The sequence below is a fragment of the Drosophila innubila genome (assembly GCF_004354385.1).
Source record: "Drosophila innubila isolate TH190305 chromosome 2L unlocalized genomic scaffold, UK_Dinn_1.0 4_B_2L, whole genome shotgun sequence".
Lineage (NCBI taxonomy): Eukaryota > Metazoa > Arthropoda > Insecta > Diptera > Drosophilidae > Drosophila > Drosophila innubila.
This window is the reverse complement of record NW_022995372.1, coordinates 5,408,211-5,429,116: the sequence shown is the minus strand read 5'-3', so window position 1 is coordinate 5,429,116 and position 20,906 is coordinate 5,408,211. Positions and strand designations below refer to the sequence as shown.

General features: G+C 37.5%; 7 protein-coding genes across 8 annotated transcripts; 1 reads left to right on the top strand and 6 right to left on the bottom strand.

The window, feature by feature from the left end:
* The first annotated feature begins 55 nt into the window (after positions 1-55).
* LOC117794450 (alpha-tocopherol transfer protein-like) lies at positions 56-3,241 on the top strand. Its single transcript, XM_034635037.1, has 4 exons — positions 56-65; positions 1,475-1,808; positions 1,872-2,244; positions 2,795-3,241. Exons 2-4 carry the CDS (start codon positions 1,498-1,500, stop codon positions 3,053-3,055), a joined length of 945 nt encoding a protein of 314 aa, XP_034490928.1. The 5' UTR covers positions 56-65; positions 1,475-1,497; the 3' UTR covers positions 3,056-3,241.
* On the bottom strand, positions 3,097-9,006 carry LOC117794449 (transport and Golgi organization protein 1). The gene is made up of 6 exons (XM_034635036.1): positions 6,740-9,006; positions 6,078-6,499; positions 5,889-6,021; positions 5,152-5,776; positions 4,598-4,699; positions 3,097-4,546 (listed from the first exon to the last, which is right to left on the bottom strand). Exons 1-6 carry the CDS (start codon positions 8,967-8,969, stop codon positions 3,799-3,801), a joined length of 4,260 nt encoding a protein of 1,419 aa, XP_034490927.1. The 5' UTR covers positions 8,970-9,006; the 3' UTR covers positions 3,097-3,798.
* A 982-nt stretch (positions 9,007-9,988) lies between these two features.
* Positions 9,989-16,561, bottom strand: LOC117782308 (lactosylceramide 4-alpha-galactosyltransferase-like). The gene is made up of 3 exons (XM_034619400.1): positions 16,222-16,561; positions 10,218-10,429; positions 9,989-10,177 (listed from the first exon to the last, which is right to left on the bottom strand). Exons 1-3 carry the CDS (start codon positions 16,549-16,551, stop codon positions 10,048-10,050), a joined length of 672 nt encoding a protein of 223 aa, XP_034475291.1. The 5' UTR covers positions 16,552-16,561; the 3' UTR covers positions 9,989-10,047.
* LOC117782305 (lactosylceramide 4-alpha-galactosyltransferase-like) lies at positions 11,600-12,916 on the bottom strand. 2 transcript variants are annotated; one of them, XM_034619397.1, is made up of 3 exons: positions 12,375-12,916; positions 12,197-12,317; positions 11,600-12,139 (listed from the first exon to the last, which is right to left on the bottom strand). In XM_034619397.1, the coding sequence occupies exons 1-3, from the start codon at positions 12,860-12,862 to the stop codon at positions 11,732-11,734; spliced, it is 1,017 nt and encodes a 338-aa protein (XP_034475288.1). In that variant the 5' UTR covers positions 12,863-12,916; the 3' UTR covers positions 11,600-11,731. The 2 variants fall into 2 exon arrangements, with proteins under 2 accessions (XP_034475288.1, XP_034475286.1); XM_034619395.1 differs by having other exon boundaries at positions 11,600-12,317.
* On the bottom strand, positions 13,454-14,704 carry LOC117782306 (lactosylceramide 4-alpha-galactosyltransferase-like). The gene is made up of 2 exons (XM_034619398.1): positions 14,158-14,704; positions 13,454-14,093 (listed from the first exon to the last, which is right to left on the bottom strand). Exons 1-2 carry the CDS (start codon positions 14,565-14,567, stop codon positions 13,517-13,519), a joined length of 987 nt encoding a protein of 328 aa, XP_034475289.1. The 5' UTR covers positions 14,568-14,704; the 3' UTR covers positions 13,454-13,516.
* Positions 16,562-17,159: 598 nt separating the features above from the next.
* Positions 17,160-18,201, bottom strand: LOC117779689 (lactosylceramide 4-alpha-galactosyltransferase-like). The gene is made up of 2 exons (XM_034615962.1): positions 17,801-18,201; positions 17,160-17,745 (listed from the first exon to the last, which is right to left on the bottom strand). Exons 1-2 carry the CDS (start codon positions 18,199-18,201, stop codon positions 17,160-17,162), a joined length of 987 nt encoding a protein of 328 aa, XP_034471853.1.
* A 566-nt stretch (positions 18,202-18,767) lies between these two features.
* LOC117782307 (lactosylceramide 4-alpha-galactosyltransferase-like) lies at positions 18,768-20,006 on the bottom strand. The gene is made up of 2 exons (XM_034619399.1): positions 19,523-20,006; positions 18,768-19,463 (listed from the first exon to the last, which is right to left on the bottom strand). The coding sequence occupies exons 1-2, from the start codon at positions 19,897-19,899 to the stop codon at positions 18,884-18,886; spliced, it is 957 nt and encodes a 318-aa protein (XP_034475290.1). The 5' UTR covers positions 19,900-20,006; the 3' UTR covers positions 18,768-18,883.
* Between the last annotated feature and the right edge of the window lie 900 nt (positions 20,007-20,906).

The following is a 20,906-nucleotide window of genomic DNA, read 5'->3' as shown; positions in this document are numbered from 1 at the left end:
GAATAACGATTCAAGTTCGTTGATTTGCACATTTTTCGTATCAGTCGGTGCTGCATTTTCAAACGGTAAACACGCCCAACTGCCGTTGGTAAAAATTTAACGAATAAAAATAACAACTGAAGCGTTTACTTAACATGCGTGTGTGTTTGTATGTGCGTGTGTATACACTAGTGGAAAGTCTAATTATTGGTTTTCAATTACGGCTAATACAAACAGACCGCTTGGAATAAAGGCGATTATCGATAAGCCACATATTGTGGCCTAACAAAAAGTGCAAAAAGTCAATAGATTACTACAGCACAGGCTCACATTTTAGAACCATTCGAGTTTTTGTTTAATTTAGGGAATAATATCGAAACCGGTAACTTCGGATAGCCGTTTAATTTTTAGTACCGTAAATGAAATACATTATTTTTGAAGAACCGAAAACCGAAACGCTTATACAATTACGGTTTTGGTAAATTTTTCCAAAAAATATTTTTAAACACTTTTATGTTTTTAAACACTTTTTTTGAGTATATCATTTTACTTTTAATTCAATTAGGATTTTAAAGATTTTTCTAGTAAACAATTTATCCAAAGCCTGACGATTTTCAAACATTGATAACATTATCAAATCTCAACCGATTCAAGTCGAGTGTCATTTTGATCATGTCTTAATATCTTTTTCATTCTGCATTATATATTATTAAATTTGTTCAAAAAATGTTTTCCACTAGATCTAGATTATTGATTGGTTCCCTTTGGAATTTTTAACTTTTCACTTATTACCAACTCCTCAATCGTAACCAGCATAAAATAACACTTTAAACTTGATATTGAACCTTTCATTTTCTTGTTAGGATTTATGCCAAACTGAAAATATTATTTTACTTGAAAAGTTGCTAGGTCAAAGGCTCGATCGACTTTGAACCTTTATAGTTTTGCCATTACTAATTGATTCACAAGCGGAACGCCATTTTGATCATGTTTAATCCTCTTAACCTAAATTCTACGTTTAAATTTTCGCAATGGCTCTCCCCTTGTTTTTGTTTTTTCGAAAATTCAAGATTTTAAATCACAAGATTAAACTTTTAGTCAACTTATAGCCATAATTAGTATAAGACAACATATTTGTATAATATAACTGCTCATAAATTTTTTGCAAATATATTTGTTGTACCGGTACCTACAGGTACTGATACCGGAACGGCAAGGATATGCCCGAACCTTTTACCGAAATGGTTGTTTTGGTTTGGTTTCCCTATTAAAAATTTATTTAAGTCAAGCGATAAGTTTCTAAGAAGTTTCTGTTGTTCAAGTTTGCGTATACTTAATATTACTGTAATTTATTTAATAATTAAACTTTTTATACCTAATATACCTACTCAGCTTGTATATATAATGTTGTGGTAAAATTTTTGTCATTAATTTAAAGAATGACTAAATAAAACAAAATGTAAAAGTACTTGGCGTACTTAATATAATATTATAGTTATACTTTTCAGATCTGTAGCAATGAGCCTAGTTCACATACGCCCGTTGAAACCAGTCCTCCAAGCGATTGCCATTGAGGAGTTGAATGAGGTGCCGCATCGTGTCCCAGATGATATTGAAGCTCTGCGAGATTGGGTATTGAAGCAACCACATCTGAGAGCCTGCACAGATGATCAGTTTCTCTTGGCCTTCTTGCGGGGCACCAAGTTCAGTTTGGAGCGTGCGAAACAGAAGTTCGATAGATTCTACACGTTGCAGGCATCCATTCCCGAGGTTTTCAACGAGCAGAGATTGACAACGGATCCTTTGGTTCTAGATATTATACGTTCCGGGTAAAAAGAGATTTAAGGGGCGAGTTTGTTTTCTAATTAAGAAATATTCTTTATTTCGTTAAGGATTCTCCTTCGGATACCACAAGATGAGAATGATGCTAGTCCCTGTGTGTCCATCATTCGCGCCGGCTCATACGATACGAGTAAATTTAAATTTCAGGATATCATCCGTGCTGGCTCCATGTTTGGGGAGATCATGATGTTTGAGGATGACAATGCCACGGTTTCCGGCTACATTGAGGTAATGGACATGAAAGGCATCACGGGCACACATCTCTTCGCCCTGCGGCCTGAACTGTTGCGCAAGTTCTCCGACTATGCGGATGAGGCAATGCCCACGAGACAGAAGGGTATCCACTTTATCAATGTGCCTCCTGCTTTTGAGGCGGGCTTCAACACATTGCGCTCTTTCTTTCCCGCCAAGATCAAGAATCGAGTAAGATTTTCAAGTCCCAATAAGAATATCGACAAATTCTTTACAAAGAGTCACAAAATTTCAATGCCAAAATAAGGAATTTTATTGTTGCGAAAATTTAATTGGGAAAAAAATTGGTAATTCAAAAAAAGTAAACTTGGATTTATCAAAACTCGCTCGGAAATCTAAAAATGTTTATTAAAACTTGCACGATTTCGTCTTTTGATCGTTTTTCTAATACTATTTAATATTTTCCTTAAGTTCTAGAAAGTCTCTTTCATACAAAGCAGCAAGGAGTGTCTAAATAAATCTTGTTTATAAATCGAATAAACCCTTTATCGGTTTCTTTGTTATTGAAAATGTGTATTCCTTTTCAAAAGAAAATTCAAAATCAAACCTAATATTGAATGAAAAGTTTCACAATTCTATTATTTTGTCTTCTTTATCCTTATTTTTGTTGTATTAAAACTTAATTTGTTATGTTGATGCAATTTTTGAAAAATATTCGAAAATCGTTTTAGGTAACATAGTTATTCTCTTTTACTTTTTCTTTTATCTTTTCACATTTCAGATTTCCGTTTCCTCCGATCCGGATGCCATTTTCAATATTGTGCCACGGGATTTTTTGCCCTTGGAATATGGTGGCACTTATGGCATTATGGAGGATATCAGCCGTTCCATGGAGATCAAACTCTCCACGTATGAGTCATACTTCCTGGCTTCCCAGCACTTTGGAGCTGATGAAAAGCTGCGAGACTTTAGCAGGCCTCTACAAGATAAACGATCCTCTTTTGGCGCTGTTGGTTCATTCCGAAAACTGGAAATCGATTGACAACAACGTGAAGGAGTTCATTATTGAATTAACAACAATACTACAGACAATTAGCTTTATTAGTACACTCAACACATAGATTTAAGTATCCGATAATGTTTCAATTCCTATCTAATCGTATGAACATAAATGGGTCTCATATGATATAATAGTCCAGTCTTAAAACAAACACCATACACAAATATATAATGTCAATTTGTAAAACTTTCCAAATAGAAATATTTTGAGACACTTTCAACAATGCTATTTGTATTGTGAGGCCAAGGATAAGGTCAAAGATTCCAATATTGTTGTTGCTATTTAAATTATTTAATCTACACCTCAGTCGCAGATAAAAGTTCAATAATTTCGGTAATTCTTAAGTACAATAGCTGAAAGCGGATTTGAAAGCTGACCTGACGTTTGAACTTTCAATTAAAAAGTAGCTGCAGTTGATTTGGTGTTTGTTGAATGTTTTGGTTTTATTTTAGTTTATCCATTGATATATCATTTACCATTGAGCCATTAAACTGTTGGATATTTTAAAACTAAACATGCCTCAACAACATATAGTTCTAATTTTTGTTGTTTTGTTTTTTTGGGAGTTTAGTATGTGGTATCGCTCTTAGTCGTAGTTAATCCGATGATCATTAATAAATATACATAGATTTGAACTAGTTTTGAGTTTCTGCAACTGCACGTACATAATCTGGCTGGATTCGTCGATTGGAATCCATCTTTGTGAAGTACATGTTGCCGCAATTTTATACTTCGTTAATGGGTCGTGAGCTCTTCCGAGGTGGTGGCGGGCTGGGAGGTGGACTAAAGTCCGTTTCCGTATCGTTGTAATTGTATCGACTGTCCGATGGCGACAGGGAGCGATATGTACGAGGCGAGTGCATATAATCATCGCGATGTCCTCTTCCCCAGCTGCCGCTGTGACGCCTGCGTCGATCCATCAGACGCTCATCCTCCTCCTCATCATCGTAGTCATCATAATCGCTATAATCATCGCGATCATCACGATCATCGTAGCGATCTCCCCTTGATGACGATGTTGGCGGCGGCGAACGCATGCGACCCAAGGGGGGCAGACGTGCACCTCCAGCTGCCGACGCGGGTGGTAAGAATGGTGGCGGCAAACCCATAAACGGCGAGAATGGCGCCGGCAGGAATGGCAGTGGATTGGGCATGTTTAACAGACCCGGCGTGCCAGGCAATGGCAATGGCAATGGCGATGGATTGCTGTTAAGTTCCGGCGCCAACATACTACCATTTGCTGGCAACGCATCCAGCGTCATATCGCCAGCAGCTCCCACAGCTCCTCCGCTGGCCATCGTGGTCAGCTTGCGCCGCAGTCCGGCCGCCTCGGCCTGCGCCTCCTCGCAGCGACGCTCCGATTGACGCGCCGCCAGCCAAGACTCATGTGCACGATTCTCCAGCGTGCCCATCTGTGCCTTATGCGAGGCAATCTGTGCCTCAATCTCTGCACGCAACTCATCATTTTGAGATCTAGTAAGAGATATTCTTTAATGCATATAGCAATGTGGTTAATGTACTCACTTTAGCGTCTGAATTTCATTCTTCATCAGCGTTTGCGTCTCCACAGTGCTGGCATTTTCGCCTTGATGCTGCAGCCACTTGGCTTCCTGCAAACTCAGCTCCCTGTTGGAAAAAGAGAAACATTTGGAAATATTATTAACACTATCAAATTGATAACACTGTTTAACATAAATAAGACTGTAACATAATAGAATCAGTTGGTTCTCTATGTAATTTGCGAAATGTTCTAATTTCTAGACTTTAATATCCAAGATGCTGACAAGAATATATGTACTTCTGCCTTTTCACTGCGTTACTTAACTTCTGACAACATTCTATAAGAGAATTTGCAGAAAGTTTTAAATTATAAATTATAATCCAGTCAAAACGTGAGATTGTGATTTCTGTACCATTCGAATTAATCAGAGTTATAATATCTAGGCTCAAATGTAATAAACAATACCAAAGATAGTTTATAAAGAAATAAAATATGGAATCTCTGAATTATCTGATTTTAAAGCTTTTCAAATAGAATATTGTTATATTTTCTGGTTCTATTAGGATCCAGTACTTACTTCTGCAACTCTGTTTCCTTTTCCCGGAAATAGCCAGAGAGCACTTCAAGGCGCGTTTGCGCCTCTAGCTTATCCCTTTCAGACTGATTAAAGTCCTGCTTCAGCTGCTCCACATCAGCGCTGGATGCCTTCAGTTGACTCTCCAGTCTCGTTTTGGCTGCCAGCTCCTGTTCCAACTTGGTTTGCAGTGCAAGGAACTTTTGTTGGGCCGCATTGAGTTCGCCACGCGTTTTGGCCGACTTGATGAGCTGCTGCACATTAATGTTGCCATCTTTCTTTAGCATTTTTAGGCATTCCTCAAGTGATTCAATTTTGGCCAGACTTGTGTGCAGTTCGCTGTGCTCCTTGTCCAGCTTGGCATTGGATTCCATAATTTGATGCTGTAATCTTTGCATTTCATAGTTGCGTGCTTCTAGAGCCTTGGCTAGTTCCTGTTCCGTCTCCGCTTGGATTTCCTCGATGCGTGTTTGTAACTTGGCCTTTTCCATTTCCAGTTCATAGTTATCCTGCTGCAAGGACTTCATTTCGCTGGTCAAACGTGTGGTGGACTCTGTAAAAGAGTATTGAAGTTCGCTGTTCTCGCGACTTTTCTCCGCCAGACTTGCGTTGATCTCGATGATGATTTCTAAAAGATTAAAACATTAGTTGAATTCGAAACGTATTTATATCAAAATATCTTGAATAATCTTAATCAACCAGATAGTTGAATTGCGATCTCTGATAATGGAGCAACTTACTCTCTTGATCATTGAGCTGCTGTTGCAACTCCTCCACGGTGCTCATGAATGCCTCATCGCCATTTTGACCATTTAACACCTCGGACAACATTTTATTCAGCTCCAAGCCTGCTTCGGCGGCATTATCCAAGTCCTATTGAAAAGAAGGTCATTAATTTAACAAATAATTCGCAAAAATCTTTAAATCACCTTCTCCAACGATGTGACCTGCTCCTGTAGCTTGGCCTTTTCATAGAGCTCCGTCTCCAGTTGTTTTTTTAACGCTGCCACCATATCATTGGAACCAAAGGAATTGTCCTCAATGCTCGACAGCTTTGTGCGCGTTGTCATTAGATCATGCTTCAAAATGAGGTTCTCCTTGTGTGCCGCCAACAGACTACGCTCTAAATGATTAAGCTTGGAGAGCAGTGCACCTTCCTGGCTGCTGTTGCAGAAGCAATAATAGACGAACATGAAGAACAACGATGAAACGGCCGCAATGACAACGCACAGCAACAACAGACTGTTATCCAACACCTTTGATGCTAACACTTCGACAAAGTTGTCTAGCGTAATTGTGGCATGACAATCTCCATCCATTGGACGCGTACAATAGCCCTCGGGTTGACCATCTACTAGGAAATTGACAGAGTTTTCAAAAAACATTCAGTTGAACGTAAAATATATATAGAGGAAATAAATTTAAATAAGAAACTAACTCTGGGTCAATAAAATATGTTGTGCGAATAATAACTTGAGTTTTTTGTCATTCAAATAACAACCGCAGATTAACTTGGGGATTAATTAAATTTAAGATAGTATCTTTGAAATCTGGACTTAATTTTGAATAATTATGTCTAGTCCAATCTTACCCTTAGGAACAGCTCTGTCCGGATAAAGCAAGCGATGCAGTTCATTGTTGCCCTTAAGTGGCGCTCTTTCTGGTTCATTTTGGTCTTGGCCTTGATTGGAAATGAAAGAGTTGACAGTATCCATGATGGTAGTAAATAATCCTGGTCCAGCATCTTCTTTAACAGGATCTGCAGGCAAGGCAGGCAATCCTATGGGTTCCACGGTGCCTGTAGCGAGTCTCTCTTCGGTCACAACGGGCGCAGGAGTTGGTTCCGCCTGATGCACTGCCTCATAGGCATCATAAGATGACGGTGTGGGCGTGGTCTGTTGCTCCTGCACCACCGCCTCCTTCTGAGCAGCATCTTCTGCCTGTTGTTGTTGCTGTGCCGCTTCCTTGGCTAATTGCCGCTGCTGTTCCAGCAACTGTTTGTAGTATTCATTGGGATTAAGGTTTTGCTTCTTGAAAAGTGGCGGTAAACTTGGAGGCGCCACAGTCTCTTCCCTAGGCGAGGCTATAGTGCTATCCTGGATAATATATGGAGCCGTTGTTGTTTCAATCTGATCTAGCATTGGTTGAGCTTCGATTTGTGGAGCTTCCGTTTGATTTACTTCAGTTTGCTGAGTTTCCTTTGACGCTTCTACCTCTGCTTCAACTTGCTGATCTTCAATTACAACTGGAAGTGCAGCTTCTGTCTCTATCTTAGACTGATCATCAGTTTGCTGAGCTGCTGTTGAAATTTTAAACTCTTCTTGAACTTTTTCATCTATGATTTCCTTTGGCTGAGCAGCATTTGTTACTATTTTAACAGGTTCAGTTTCAGTCTTTGGCGTATCCACAGGAGTTGGCATTGATTCAGCTTTAATTTCATGATGCACGTTTTCAGTTTCAACTGTTGCGGATTCTTTCTGAACTTTGATGTCCAACTGAGCTGCTGGCACTGTTGTTTGTTGTGACAGAGCTTCTGTGGGTTCAAAATCCTTTGGAGTATCGATAGCAATCTTCAGTTCCTGAACTGTCGTTTCATTTGTCAATTTTTGTGCCTCTATCGTTTCAGATTGAGATACAGTTTGCTCTTTAATCTGCTGAGCTACGATCTCTTCTACAACCGGCTGAGCTGTTATTTCCTCTTTAACCAGCTCAGCATCAGATTGCTTTACTTCTAAAGGTTTTTGTATCGTTTGCTTTACGCTCTTTGACTCTATGTCAATGGCACTGGTTGCTTCTTCTGCTTGTGGTTGTTGTTCCAATTTTACTTTAACTGCGGGCGCAGGCTCAGCGTTGACATTCTGAGTTTCTTTAACCAAATTAGCTTCATTTATGTTTGGAATATCAGTTGGTTGGCTTTCAGGAACTATTTGGGATGTATTCCCGACAGGGGCAGCATGCTTTGCCTCTGCTTCAAGCGATGAATTGGTTTGTTCTTCTACCTGGACAACAGCTGGAGTTGCTTGACTAGAAGAGCTGGTGACTGGCTCTGGGATTACAACAACTTCTGGTGCTTTGTCGGCCACGTTTGCCTCGCCTTCGGTCCTGCTGGCCACGTTTTCTGCTTTTTTATCGTTTGGTATATCGTTATCTTTGCTATCAAGTGTCGAATCTTCGTCGTCGTCTTCGTAGATGTCATCATCGTCATCTTCTTCGTAATCTAACTCATCGTTGCTAGTTGTTGTCGTTAGAGTCTCTGGAGTCGCTTCAGTTCTAGCTGCTTTCCTCGGCTCCTGTGCAGTCTCGACTTTTGTAAGATTCTCAATTCGTTCAGTTGTTGCTGGCAAAGCTTCCAGTGGCAGCTCAGTGCCATCCACCAACTGAAGATTGGCCTGTACAGGTGTAATCGGTGTCGATACTTCGCTGCTGCCACTTTGATCCTGCTCTGTGAGAATGGAGAGCTTGAGTGTGTCCAGTGGTGATGTTGTTGTCGTTGCCACATCCTCTGCTGTCTCGGAAGCATTCAACACTGGCTGTTGTTGCTCTTGGGGTGACTGTACATCCTCCGATGGCTTTTCCTCCGCCTGTACTGGATTATTCACAATTTGAGCTGTTGCTGGAGCTGCTTCTGCAACGGGTTTCAGTGGCTGCACAGGCAATTCGTACTTGAGATCCTTTTCGCTGATTAAAATTTTCTTTTCCATTATGAAATCCTTGTTGGCATAACCACGACGTCCATTTATTTCCACGCCCCATAATTTCATATTACTGCCAGCACTTTTTGATAATATCCGCACCGGTGCATGAATTTTAAACGATATCATACCATCTTCGCCAGACGCATTTGACAATTGATTTGGATCAGTTCATTCAACTAAGTATGAGATGATGCCTGTGACTAAATAAACACGTACGCACAAACGTTATTCAAGTTTCCAAAGATCAAATTCATTCTTATTTTGCACACTAAAATTTGAAATAAGGGTAATTCATTCAACTTCCTTAAGTATTCAACTATTTTAACACATATAAATGCAGTGAAGTGTATAAGATATATAAATCCCATTGATAAAAGATTTTTTTGCAATATAAAACAAGCACTTGGATCAAATACGCGAACCCCGTGGCAAAGACTGGGATTATTCGTCATCTCTTTAACAGATTTCGTACCACAAATAGTCGCCAATACGCGTTATATTAGCATTGGTCCATTGAATATATAGGAAGATCCATTGAAATTTTGTTGAAGTTCACGTAAAAATAATGTTCCAACCTCGTGGCCGATTCCCGTGGGCTCCAAACTGATCACAGCATTAGACAGTAAGCCATCGAATTTGACCCCTACACTGAAAAAAAAGACCAAGTTCTAAAATCAAGAACATTCATCTTAAATATTTTGTTCTTAAAATAAGATTATTTTAAGACCAAATTACTAAAACTAAGATTATTAATCAAAAAAATCTTAAAATCTTAATATAATTAATATAAGAATAAAAATCTTTAATTGTTAGGAAAGTATAAATAGGTACTATTTTGTATCAGATAAATAACGGCACAGTGGCGCTCTGGTTAGAGAGGCCGCTTCAGTTGTGAAGCAGTAGGCGGCGGTTCGAATCCCCCTCGTAACAAATTAAAATAACATTTATAAAATTACTTAAACAGAGAATAAAATATAAATATATCAAAAATTAAAAAAAATATAAATATAAAAAAAAATTTTCATTTATTTTATTTTTTGATTTTAATTTTAAAAACATTGATTCTTAAAATAAGAACTTGGTCTTATGTTCTTAAAATCAAGATGTGTTCTCTTAATTCAAGAATTTGATGTTCTCGACGCATTTTTTAGACCAAAAATCTTAGTTCTGAGACCAAAATCTTGATTTTAGAACATTTTTTTTATCAGTGTAAATAGTTTAGGGGAACATTTTCCAAGCTGCGTAACACCACCACATCCAAGTCCATATAGATACCTCCAAAGCGATATAGAGTCAACAAACGAAGTAGATCAGACGTGTGCTCTGTCGGGTAACTGAATGGTATTATTGTAACATAGACATGAAATAGCATACATTGATAAGAACATATTATTCCTTAGGACCCAGTCTTCAACTGGAGTATCCTTCGCATATCGCCAAATATTCAACTGTCGTAGATGCACATTCTTGTAGCTTTGAATTACATTTATAAATCTGTTTTCCTTATCTGTTACTTTCGGATTGGCAAATATAACAAAGACTTGAAAGTTGGGATTATTTAACGCCGCCGATTTGATGGAACAAGCCTGTCTTGCTGTCAAATTCATAATGTATTTCAAGTCCGAGTCAGGAGATTGACACTTGGTTTCGAGGAAGAAAATAGTTCGTCCTGGTGTTGGTTTTATATCCGACAGTAGGACATCCCCTAGAATTATGGACTCATTCCCTTTATTAGAACTCAACTTATCTAGTAATTCGTCCAAGTAACATTGATTTAAATCAAATAAATTTAGTGAAACATGTGAAACAATCATTTTTTTTTCCCACATTTTTTCGAGCATAGAAATTGCAAAGAGCTCCAGCTCCCAAATTAATAAAATCGGCATCAGTAACTTTGCACTGATCAGAAGACGACTTCGCACCGTATGTAAATGCCAAAACATGACGTTGCAATACAAGGAACGATATACTACTGAAGACCCATTAGATGTTCTCATATTGCAATATAAACTTTATTGTTTGCTCAGCTGCATCATATACAAAGTCCAAATGCTAGTAGATGTCGTTGTCTGAAAAAATTGTGTTCATTTTTGGTGCAAATGTTATGACTATTCGGCTATAATTCAATTATTAAACTAAAACTTCCTTTCAAGGGATAGAGAAAATGTATATTAATCAATTAAAAATTTCCAATTGGTTCAACCAAATTTACTTATGATTGTACGACTTTATTACCTATTGTCGCCGATCTCGAAAGAGCTCTCTAAATGGCAGAGTCAATTTTTGGTTATTTATAATAAAATGAATAATTATAATAGGGGTGCATTTATCGCCCAGTGAAATAACGCCCGCAGGTGCTCCAATAGAGTTCGATTTATGATGAGTTTAGAGATAAATTATGGAGCTTATCATACCTCGGTCGTTTCGCTTTCAGTCAAAAATAGCACTGCGGACAGTCCACGCTAGTGACGAAAGCAGCACGAAGTGTGCGAAAATCGACTAGCAATATATACAGGAAGATTGAAAAAATAGCTACGACTGTCCGATCAGATCATGTTATTTACAGATCAGTAACAAACTTGCATAATAAGACATTTGGTAACTCACCTAGGTAATGAGATAAGAGGGTGTAAGGGTCAACATTTTATGATGATTTTTTAAATGATTGCACTTTAAATTTTTTAAAATTCTTTTGCGAATAGAATGATACCACGATCATCCAAATACTTTAAAAATAAGTAAAAGAGTATTTTGCGTTCGTGGAAATGTAAATAACACAGAGAGGTAGGCATCTCTGACCTCATAAAGTATATATATTCTTGATCAAGATTATATAATTCTATATTCCTTGATTATTTTTATAACTTTCATAATAGAAATATCTTAAATTAATCGAAACGATCTTTTGTTGCCGCTAGGACCCTGGGACAATGTTCTGTCGCCAACTGAATGTAAGCTGCCTTGGAATCAACCCTAAGGGAGCGCCTCGTACTAATTCGATTCCATATATGTGTCAGATAGGAATTCTTCAGCCTCTCTAGAGTTTCATTAGCAAACTTCGGCTCAAAGAAATGAGTCCACTGTCCACCGTCAATCTCATAAAAGGCATTGCTTGGGAACACCTTCATGCCTTGACAACGATTACGATCCTTTTCCATGAGATGAACGTCATCTGTATCACAAACCTCTGTCATTACGGTAAATATGTTTCTGGGTCCATTGTAAGCCCAGATATCGCCGTTATAGTTTTTCTGAAAGTCGCGCAAGAAGAGCTCTCCAAGTTTATGGCCAGATCCCTTTGGATCCAGACTTATTACAGCATTTCCAATATATTTCTCTGATTCAACACCTACAAAATTAAGCGGCTCATCCTCAAAACTGCGCAAAACCACTACGTCCATGTCCATATAGATGCCGCCAAATCGATATAGACTTAGTAAGCGTAGGAGATCGGATATGTTATTCATTAGATATCTAAAGTAAAGTCATATAAGAACCATAGAGGATAATTTACTATTTAAAAATGCGAACCTGGATCGAAACAGTTCGTCCTTCTTCACCCAATCCTCAACAGGAGTACCTTCTGCAAATCGCCATAGATTGACATGACGGAGCTTTACATTCTTATAGCTTATAATGGCATCAGTTATGGGATCGGATTGGTGGCGGGAGGTTTGGCAGGCGAGCAAAACAAACACCTGGAGATTTGGATTATGCAACGCGGCCGATTCGATGGCACAAGCCTGTCGTGAGGTCAGAGCAAGCAAATCAAATTGAGAGTCTGAACAGGGACAGCTTGTTTCTAACAGAAATATGGTTTTCCCTGGCACAGGTTTGTCTTTTGCAAGTAGGACATCCTCCAGAGGTATAGGGCCCCCATCATCGATTGAACTTAAACTCTCGGGGCTTATCTCCATTGAGACCGCATCCATGTAACAGTGACTGAACACGGATGGCTTTTCCCTACTCAGCATTATAATGATAATCTCAAATACGTTCAAAATGAAAAGCAGAATCATTAGCAATTTTCCACAGATCAAGATACGCGTCCGTAAAGTTCTCTGATTTGTAATTTTCATGTCTATGCAATCCGAATATTGTGGAACTACTGAAACCTAACTATAGCATGCTTTGCAGTTGTGCAATAAAACATGAATAGGGCTATTAAAATATTAGCTCAACTGCTTCAAAAGAGATTGGAGAAACCGCATTATTTGTTGAGTTTCTGTTGCTAACACCCGTAAAAAAAAACAACCGTAGTGTGTGCTCTGGTCAATTATATAGACTTTTTACAGTAGCTGACAAATGTGAGTAACTCTTAGATCCTACAGAAAATAGTAAATAAAATAATTGGGTTGCTATAATATTAGTTCAACTGCATCAATAAAGTGCGTAAAAAATAAACAAATTTCTTTATTAAATTAAATGCTTACATTTAAACATTTACTTGTATCGATGTTGTTTTTTATAAGTTTACATCTAGTGAGTTTGAAAACTGAACTTATCTATTTCAGTTTCCAACTTGTTGTTTTGTACACAATATTCATTCAATTATTTCTTATACCATATTGTTTATTTTATTTTTATTATTTTTGTTGTTTGTCCATATATTTAAAACTGTAATATGTCACTAATAAAAATAACTACTTTTATGTAAAAAATGTATTGGACACTTAGAAAAATTCACCAGTTGCCTCATAGACTTTGGGACAATTCTGTTTTGCATATATCGCATAAATAGTACTGAACCCTTTTTTAAAATCGCATTTGCTAGAAAGTTTATTCCTAAAATGTATTATATACGAGTTTTCGGCTTTAGATATTATAGCTTTCAACAAATTATGATCTAAAGAATTGCTCCAGTATTGGGAGGGCACTGTCAAAACGGCAGTGGAGTTCAATACTTGGAGTCCATGACAACGACTGGAATCTTTCTTTCTAACAGATACCGTTCCACAAATTCTTTTCACTAGCCAATCAATTAAACTGTTTTCATTATATTCAAATAGTCTTTTATCATAATTTTCCTGAATATCGAGCAAAAATAGTACTGCAATCTCATGGCCGGTGCCTTTAGGTTCCAGACTAAAAACAGCATTGTCCAAAGTAACATTATCATGAGCACCCATATAGTTAAGGGGCATATCCTTCAAAGATCGCAGAACTATCGAGTCTATATCCAGGTAAATGCCTCCGAAGTGATAAAGTGTGAGGAAACGAATCAGATTTGATGTGTATTCCGACTGAAAGCTAAATGGAATGATCCGTACAGACGAGATGATCTTCAGTTATTAAAATAAAGAATTAGTCATACCTCGGCCGTAGGAGATCGGCTTTCTTTATCCAATCCTGAAGAGGTGTATGATCTGCATAGCGCCATATATTCAACTGACGAAGATGTACATTCTGGTAGCTTTGAATGGCATCAAGAAGAGGGGTTTCTTGATCATCGGGGAAGTAGCTGGGACTTTCAAATAAAAGAAACACTTGAAAATTTGGATTATGCAAAGCTGCGGACTCGATGGAACAGGCCTGTCTAGCCGTCAAGTTTAAAATATACTTGGAGTCTGGAGGATGACATTTAGTTTTATAAAAGAATATTGTTCGTCCTAGTGAAGGCTTTACATCCGAGAGTATTATATCCTCTAGACTAATGGGCTCATTGTCTTTACTTAATTTATCAGATTTTACCATAGACGGTACAGCTCCATTAAGGTAACACATACTTTCAGGACCTTCCTGGTAGATTGCGACTATAATGAGTAAAATGAACTCCAGTACATGAAAAATCAGTAAAGGAAGCAGCAGACTTCTTCCAAAGCTCAAAAACCGCGTTAATAAATTCCTTGAATGCAGCAACATGTCGTTGCAATTTAACTGATGAGATACTACTAAAAACCTAATAGTTGTTATCGCATTAGGTAATTATTTCAATATTTGCTCAGCTGTATTATATACTAATTTCTTTTGAAATTACAAATTGTCGACATACCCTGTACCCAGTTAGCAAAAGAGCACGAATACAAATTATGACATTTCAGATCTGAGTATAGTTGACTTTAAAAATAAATATATTTTAGTAATAGTATAGTATTGTATAACATATAGTAATAAATCAGGTTATTGACTTATTGACTTCACTAGTCACCTTTTAAAATAAGAATGCAATATAAGCATTAAAACAGGAAGATAAAATTGAATCTATTTGAGAACGTGGAAAAATCTGGTTTAAAAATTATGTGATAAAAAAAGCCCGATCTGTGCTCATTTCTAGATTATACCACAATACTCCCCTTGTTTTCAAGACTTCTTCTTTGTTATGAAAGATAACCGATCTAAAAATTTGTAAGGCATGATCTTCATTGAAAAACCCTATTTTGTTTTAAAACTATTATAAAAGTTTTCTTCGCATGATAGCAGTTATTGGAAAATTTTGTTCACACTAATTATAACAAATAAATTACTTAAAATTTATTCATTCAATTTTTAACCACTTTATTGATATTTTATAATAATGTTGTTTACTGGAATTAAAAATGCTAAATAAATTTTCCACTTGATTCATATGATTTGGGGCAGTGTTGCTTCGCATATTTTCCATAGGCAGTATTAGAATAAACCTTATGAACACAGTTCTTAGAAGAGCTATTCCAAATATGTATAAGATATGAGTTTTTAGTTTTTTCCATGGCTATCTCCAGCAGTTTGGGATCAAAAAGATAAAAAATTGTTTGCAATATAAAAAAAGCACTTGGATCAAATACGCGAACCCCGTGGCAAAGACTGGGATTATTCGTCATCTCTTTAACAGATTTCGTACCACAAATAGTCGCCAATACGCGTTTTATTAGCATTGGTCCATTGAATACATAGGAAGATCCATTGAAATTTTGTTGAAGTTCACGTAAAAATAATGTTCCAACCTCGTGGCCGATTCCCGTGGGCTTCAAACTGATCACAGCATTAGACAGTAAGCCATCGAATTTGACCCCTACATAGTTTAGGGGAACATTTTCCAAGCTGCGTAACACCACCACATCCAAGTCCATATAGATACCTCCAAAGCGATATAGAGTCAACAAACGAAGTAGATCAGACGTGTGCTCTGTCGGGTAACTGAATGGTATTATTGTAACATAGACATGAAATAATAAGTTGACAAATGCCTTAGCATACATTGATAAGAACATATTATTCCTTAGGACCCAGTCTTCAACTGGAGTATCCTTCGCATATCGCCAAATATTCAACTGTCGTAGATGCACATTCTTGTAGCTTTGAATTACATTTATAAATCTGTTTTCCTTATCTATTACTTTCGGATTGGCAAATATAACAAAGACTTGAAAGTTGGGAATGGAAAGTTGATGGAACAAGCCTGTCTTGCTGTCAAATTCATAATGTATTTCAAGTCCGAGTCAGGAGATTGACACTTGGTTTCGAGGAAGAAAATAGTTCGCCCTGGTGTTGGTTTTATATCCGACAGTAGGACATCCCCTAGAATTATGGACTCATTCCCTTTATTAGAACTCAACTTATCTGGTAATTCGTCCAAGTAACATTGATTTAAATCAAATGAATTAAGTGGAGTACTTTTTTCGAGCATAGAAATGGCAAATAGCTCCAGCTCGCGAAATAACAAAATGGGCAGCAGTAACTTCGCACAGATCAGAAGACGTATTCGAAATTTCTGTAGGTGCAAAAACATGACGTTGCAATGCAAGTGCCGATTTACTATTGAAGGCCCAATAGTTGTTATCATATTCCAATGATAACTATACTGTTTGCTCAGCTGCTGATCACTTACAAATTCAAACTGCTAGAATTTGTCACTGTCTGGAGAACTTGAAATCATCTTTGGCGCCGTTTCTAGTGAGCAAGGGCAAGGCGGCAACAATTATACAATTAAAACTTTCTACTTGATATATTTCAATCAATTTAAATAATAGTATGACGTATCCGACACTTTATTCGACATATGGGCAATTCCACAGAAATGTCAACAGCAGCCAAAAACTGAAAATTAATCAAAAACTCATTTCTTGCTAAATTTTCTTCCATAAAAATATTTAAGTTACCTTTTTAATCTATTTACACATGAGTTAGTTTAATAATATGAGCATACCGACTGCGTTTTTGAATAAATTCAGTTTTTCTAAATATTTTCGTGTTTTCTTTCTCAAATCGAATCACAATATTCCAACGTGACACAATCAAACATGCAAATCCATTAGGTGTAATTATAATACGTTTGTATAAAGCTTGACTATAACAGTACATACATTATTTCCGAATTAAATTTACATTACAACAAAGTTAAGTGAAAAGCTTTCCGGTTGCTGCAAAGACTCTGGGACAATGCTGTGCCGCCAACTGGATATAAGGTGCTTTAGAATCAACACTCAGCGGCCATTTGGTATCAACTTGATTCCAAGTATGTATCAGATATGAATTTTTAAGGCGACTCAGAGTTTGATTTGCGTATTTCTCATCAAAAAAATGCGTTCGTTCCAACCGATCAATCTCATAAAAGGCATTGATGTCAAATACCTTGATGCCATGACAACGGTCGGGATCCTTTATCATAAGATTAACATCGTTTGTGCCACAAACTACAGTCATCGCTCGCGCTAAAGACTGGCGTCCATTGTGGACCGAAACGTTTTCCATGTAGATTTTGTAAAAATCAGTCAAAATTAGGTTTGCAACCTCATGGCCAAATCCGTTAGTTTCTAGGCCAATGACACTATTGCCAATAGTTCCCTCTTTCTCAGCACCCATAAAGTTTGGCGATTCATCCTCAAAGCTGCGCAAAACCACGACATCCATGTCAAAGTAGATGCCACCATAGCGAAATAGGATCAATAATCGAAGGAGATTGGATATGTTGAACTTCAAATATCTAAATTGAAACCACAATTAATTTATTATAATTAAAAGTTTAAGTAACTTCAGACCTGCTGCGAAACAGATCGTTTTTCTTGATCCATTCCTCGATAGGAGTCCCTTTCCCAAAGCGCCAGAGATTGACGTAACGGAGCTTCACATTATTATAGCTGAGAATGGCTTCAATTATAGGATCCGATTCTTGACGGATCGTTGGGCACGCGAAAAGAACAAAGACTTCAAAATTTGAATGATGCAATGCTGCAGATTCGATGGAACAAGCCTGATGTGCCGTAAAATTGAGGATACTATACTTCGAATCTGTACAGTTGCATTTAGTCTCGAGGAAGAATATGGTTTGTCCTGGAACAGGTTTCCTTTTCGAAAAAAGTACATCCTTTAACATTCGGGACTCATTGTCTTCTTTTGAGTTTTTGTTGTCTGTTTCTTGATCCACCGGATCTATATCCATATAACAGTGGTATGGATTTATTTCTCGTTTCGATTTTGTAGACATAACAAGAAGCATTAAAATGCAACATGTGAGAGACAGGAAAAATAATCGTCGTCTCCAGTTTAAGATATACGCCTGGAAACTCCGTCTTGTGCGTAACATGTTGATGCCAATTTACTGTGGAAGCAATACTGAAGTGTACCTATAGATATGGTACTCGGCATAAAATCGTTACAGTTGGGAAGTTAACTTATCTGACTTTGTTTCATGTTTTTCATGTTTCAATTAAAAGTATTAAATACATTCTTCGCTATCTGTCTGATTGCGGAAAAGCCAATGCGGCAACATGCGATCAGCCTTTAACTCATCTATCTATTTTGTATACAGGGTGGGCCATTTAAAGTTGGCCCATTCAGTAACGCAATAACTTTTGACTGCACTGATTGATCGACAAATGTTACACCGAATTGAAAGTGTAATTCGAAGACAATTTATGGCATGGAACATTACACTTCAAAAGAACGCGCCAAACTTGTTCAGCTTTGTTCGTTTTGGTTTAATACCCTGTTTGCAACACATTAGAATAAGGTTAAGTCAACATTTATTGAATATTATTATAAAATACATACATCAGTTTAATCATCGCAGTGAAAGACTAGAAACAGACGGACAAACGGATCGACAGGGAATAATGCGAAACCTAGAAATATTGACCAGCTGCCGCGTAAGACTTAGGACAATGCAATTCCGCGTACTTTCCATATACGTTATTGCTGCCGACTTTAAAAAGGGTCCGGAACGAAGCTTTATTCCATAAGTGTATTAAATAGGAATCCTTAGTCCTTGCCAATGTATCGTTTAGGAACTTTGGTAAAATAAAATGTGTCCATTGTGGCCATTCTAACGGAAAAAAGGCACTTGAATTGAACACATGGAAACCAACACAAAGTTGGGGATTATCCAACAATTCTTTAACTTTTGCATTGCAATATTTCGGTATCACACGACTAATTAAACTGGGCCCGTTAGATACATAGACGTTTCCATTGTAATGTTGCTGATAGTCGCGTAAAAACAGTTCCGCAATCTTGTGGCCAATACCCCTGGGCTCCACACTGATTACAGCATTACCCAAAGTGATATTATCATGGGCACCCACATAGTTCAGTGGCACGTTCTCCAAGCTACGTAACACTACCACATCCAAATCCATATAGATGCCTCCAAAGCGGTACAGGGTCAATAAACGAAGTAGATCAGACGTGTGTTCTGTCAGAAAGCTGAGTGCAACAATGATTTTAGAAACGTGTGAGGATTGTAATAAAGAAATAATGTATACTTTGACCGAAACAGATCTCGCTTTTCAAGCCAATCTTCTATTGGTGTATCCTTTGCGTAACGCCTGATATTTAACTGCCGGAAATTAACATTCTTGTAACTTTTAAGGGCATCATAAAGGGGATTCTTTTGATCATCAGAGATGTAGGTGGAACTTGCAAATAGAACAAACACCTGGAAATTTGGATTATGTAATGCAGCCGATTCGATGGAGCAGGCCTGTCTCGCCGTCAAGTTGAGTATATATTGCGAGTATGGAGAACGGCATCGCGTTTCGTGGAAAAATATGGATCGGCCTGCAGGAGGTAATGTATCTGAGAGTAGAACGTCTTCAAGTCTTCTAGGTCCTTCATTCCAGCTATCCGAATCTGTTTCCATAAAACATTCATAGGGTGAAAATGGTCTCCGTGGTGAAAGTGGTGTCCGTGGTTTCCGTTGTGCATGAAATACAATAAAAAACAGCACACAAAGGACCAGAAAGCTAAGCACTAAGCGTCGTCCACGGTTTAAGTAACTTAGCCCTTGAAACATGACTATACTCACAGCCAGTCTAAACGTAACTTGTAACTTGACTGTGGAAGCAATACTGAAATGTACCTACAGATAAGGTGCTCGGTATAAAATCATTACAGTTTGGAAGTTAACTTATCTGACTTTGTTTCATGTTTTTCATGTTTCAATTAAAAGTATTAAATACATTCTTCACTATCTGTCTGATTGCGTAAAAGCCAATGTGGAAACATGCGATCAGCCTTTAAATCATAATCAAAGATCGACACATTTTTCATCTCAATTTCGCAACTGTCCAAAGTTGTGAAAACCAAAGTTTAGTATGTAACATGTAATGTGATATAAGTCTGTGTGTAAGAATACTTCATTTTTTGAGCTGGAGATATAACATAATTTTGGACGCTTCCTCCCTATCAATTCCCCTCTTATAGCAATTTAGTTAATAGCAAAGATAATAATGAACATTTTTCTTGTTATATCAATTAATATGTTATATTAAGAGCAAGCGGGAATGCTGATCTGAAGAATACTCATCTAAGAGATATGCTGTAACACAAATTTCGAAATCATGCCAACTCATTAATTTATACGTTCAAAATTGAAAGAGGTAGAGGTAGAGGCGAGAAACTGTGGCTCTGCATTTAGATTCGCCCACCTGTCAAATATTTAGAGCCGTAATTTATTTTTGCGTCCTAAAAGCTTATTCAAAAAAAACTATAAGAAGTATTCCTCTGGTTGGCGAGCAAATCTAGCGGGGGGCAGAGCCCCCTATTATACACGTATAATGTATAATATGTGATTATGTGCGCCTTCTAAGTTATACTTGAAGAGAGCAGACTATTGACAGAAGGTGTCCGTCGTTTACCACACATTAC

Bases quoted from the DNA above. Each gene is read 5' to 3' on its own strand.
- LOC117794450 (XM_034635037.1), top strand. From the start codon at position 1,498: ATGAGCCTAGTTCACATACGCCCGTTGAAACCAGTCCTCCAAGCGATT. The intron at 1,809-1,871 runs GTAAAAAGAGAT...TATTTCGTTAAG, and splicing joins CTAGATATTATACGTTCCGG to GATTCTCCTTCGGATACCAC. The intron at 2,245-2,794 runs GTAAGATTTTCA...TTCACATTTCAG, and splicing joins CCGCCAAGATCAAGAATCGA to ATTTCCGTTTCCTCCGATCC.
- LOC117794449 (XM_034635036.1), bottom strand. From the start codon at position 8,969: ATGATATCGTTTAAAATTCATGCACCGGTGCGGATATTATCAAAAAGT. The intron at 4,700-5,151 runs GTAAGTACTGGA...TTTTTCCAACAG, and splicing joins AAGGAAACAGAGTTGCAGAA to GGAGCTGAGTTTGCAGGAAG. The intron at 4,547-4,597 runs GTGAGTACATTA...ATCTCTTACTAG, and splicing joins AATGAAATTCAGACGCTAAA to ATCTCAAAATGATGAGTTGC.
- LOC117782305 (XM_034619395.1), bottom strand. From the start codon at position 12,862: ATGATTCTGCTTTTCATTTTGAACGTATTTGAGATTATCATTATAATG. The intron at 12,318-12,374 runs GTTCGCATTTTT...ACTTTACTTTAG, and splicing joins GACGAACTGTTTCGATCCAG to ATATCTAATGAATAACATAT.
- LOC117782306 (XM_034619398.1), bottom strand. From the start codon at position 14,567: ATGTGTTACCTTAATGGAGCTGTACCGTCTATGGTAAAATCTGATAAA. The intron at 14,094-14,157 runs GTATGACTAATT...CATTCCATTTAG, and splicing joins GCCGATCTCCTACGGCCGAG to CTTTCAGTCGGAATACACAT.
- LOC117782308 (XM_034619400.1), bottom strand. From the start codon at position 16,551: ATGTTTTTGCACCTACAGAAATTTCGAATACGTCTTCTGATCTGTGCG. The intron at 10,430-16,221 runs GCTTGTTCCATC...ACAGCAAGACAG, and splicing joins TGAATTTGACAGCAAGACAG to GCTTGTTCCATCAAATCGGC. The intron at 10,178-10,217 runs GTATGCTATTTC...AATACCATTCAG, and splicing joins AATAATATGTTCTTATCAAT to TTACCCGACAGAGCACACGT.
- LOC117779689 (XM_034615962.1), bottom strand. From the start codon at position 18,201: ATGGATATAGATCCGGTGGATCAAGAAACAGACAACAAAAACTCAAAA. The intron at 17,746-17,800 runs GTCTGAAGTTAC...GTTTCAATTTAG, and splicing joins AACGATCTGTTTCGCAGCAG to ATATTTGAAGTTCAACATAT.
- LOC117782307 (XM_034619399.1), bottom strand. From the start codon at position 19,899: ATGGAAACAGATTCGGATAGCTGGAATGAAGGACCTAGAAGACTTGAA. The intron at 19,464-19,522 runs GTATACATTATT...TGTTGCACTCAG, and splicing joins CGAGATCTGTTTCGGTCAAA to CTTTCTGACAGAACACACGT.